The sequence below is a fragment of the Nicotiana tabacum genome, chromosome 22 (assembly GCF_000715075.1).
Source record: "Nicotiana tabacum cultivar K326 chromosome 22, ASM71507v2, whole genome shotgun sequence".
Classification (NCBI taxonomy): Eukaryota; Viridiplantae; Streptophyta; class Magnoliopsida; order Solanales; family Solanaceae; genus Nicotiana; species Nicotiana tabacum.
In genome coordinates, this window is record NC_134101.1 from 54,370,833 (window position 1) to 54,372,640 (window position 1,808).

Consider the following 1,808-nt stretch of genomic DNA (forward strand, 5'->3'; position numbering starts at 1 on the left):
AAAATATCAATCAAACTAGAATGTAAATGCAAAAAACTATATTATTATAATAGCAAAAAACTAGACTAAAAGTGCAAACTATTAAAATGTAACATAAAATTTTAGAAACTATGTATAATAATAAATTTTAAATAATTATTTCTATATTCAGTTTGGTTCGGATTTTTTCAGTTATTTTTTTATTAAAACCAAAACCAAACCAAATTTGGTCGATTTTTAAAATTCAAAATCAAAATCAAATCAAACCGAAAAAGTATCGGTTTTTTTAGTCAATTTGATTCGGTTTTCGATTTGGTTCGATTTTTAGGGTTTTTATGAACACCCTAAGTGAAAGCAACCCTCTAAAATACAAGTCCTTCTCTTACACAAAGTATCTGAAGATTTGCTTCACTAACACCTCAGAATTTGAAGTAGCACTTAATCCTCATAAAATTTAATATCTTTGAGGGAGAAATGATGTGTTTCTGATTTGCAACATCGAATTTTTTTCCTTGAGGAAGCAATTTTGTGTGATTTCAGTTTTTATTTCAATGCATTTACCAATTCCCGCTATGAAGCATGCATGCAACGTATTTCTTTGTATCGTGATCCAGTTTGTAATATAAATAAGAACATCAATGAATAAAACTGTGTTGGAGTAAGTTATAATTAATATTGCAAACTGCCTGTTCTGGATGCATGTAGCTAAGCTAAGTCTCCTCATTCTGAAAATTAAATACATTCGGAGCTAAAGAAAATTTTGTATCATAAGAAGAAGAAGAAGAAGAAGAAGAAAATCTCATATTTTTCAAAGCAATTAATAAACGTTATATCATCTATTACTAGCTTGAAGGGATTTTCTTAAGGGCAAAAAGAAGACTAATAAAATTATTCTGCCCAATTTTTGTATTGAAAATTCTTCCAATGACTTTCATATTGCATCGTAGAAGTCAGTTTTATCATATCCATGCGGATCAAATACGGCTTTATCGAAGCGAGATCCTATCGGCTCAGTTTCTTGAGATTTCACTGTATGCAGCAACAAATCTGGATTCCGATACTCCTTTTTGTTGCGTAATTCTGCATTAAAGCTTGTGCCAGTAGTCTTCTTTAGAGCAAGTAATTTAATAATCTTTTCTTGCAATTCGTCTGAACACTTCTCCTTTGGTGGAGGAGGCAGCCATTTCTCCAACAGATCTGTTTCTCCTTTTTGTTCTTCTTTTGCAGGAACGTCTATAACAGGTTCTGAAGAAATTTCGATTCGATCATTTGAAACGGAGACGTTTTGGGATTCAGGTCGGTATTCTTCTTCTTCTTCTTCTTCCATATCATCATCCTCGTCGCCGTAGATAGATAGCAGAGCGATTGCCTCCGATTCTTTCTTCTCTGACGCCATTGCTATTAATTATATCTTTGAATTGTTCAATTAATAGGGTTTTTGGTTGATGAATTAGGGATTTAGAAGTTTTTTGGAATTTATTTGAGTGTTCCGCGGGGGAGCTATTGGGTTGAGGAAGGATCCGGGTCAGATTAGAAAGAGATACGGGTCAAAATTATTAATTAGAGGTTGCATGCTATTAATGTCGGCCTTGTATTAGTAAACATTATTACAAGAAAGGTTAATTTGCTGTTGATAAGGAAAAGGAAAGACCAATTTAGTTGACATTATTTCAAAGAATTTTATTTTTCTTACCAAATTATTTACTCAACTAAGTATCCTGAAGCCATTGGCGGCATCACGATATCACTAATCTTCTCTTCTTTCTTTTTCTCTTTTTTTATTTATTTTTGGGTCGTGTCAGTTTCTCAAGATTATATAGTTTACCCGA

General features: G+C 32.3%; 1 protein-coding gene across 1 annotated transcript; it reads right to left on the reverse strand.

The window, feature by feature from the left end:
• Positions 1–640: 640 nt before the first annotated feature.
• On the reverse strand, positions 641–1,555 carry LOC107765747 (uncharacterized). Its single transcript, XM_016584432.2, has one exon. It carries the CDS (start codon positions 1,373–1,375, stop codon positions 911–913), a length of 465 nt encoding a protein of 154 aa, XP_016439918.1. The 5' UTR covers positions 1,376–1,555; the 3' UTR covers positions 641–910.
• Positions 1,556–1,808: the final 253 nt, after the last annotated feature.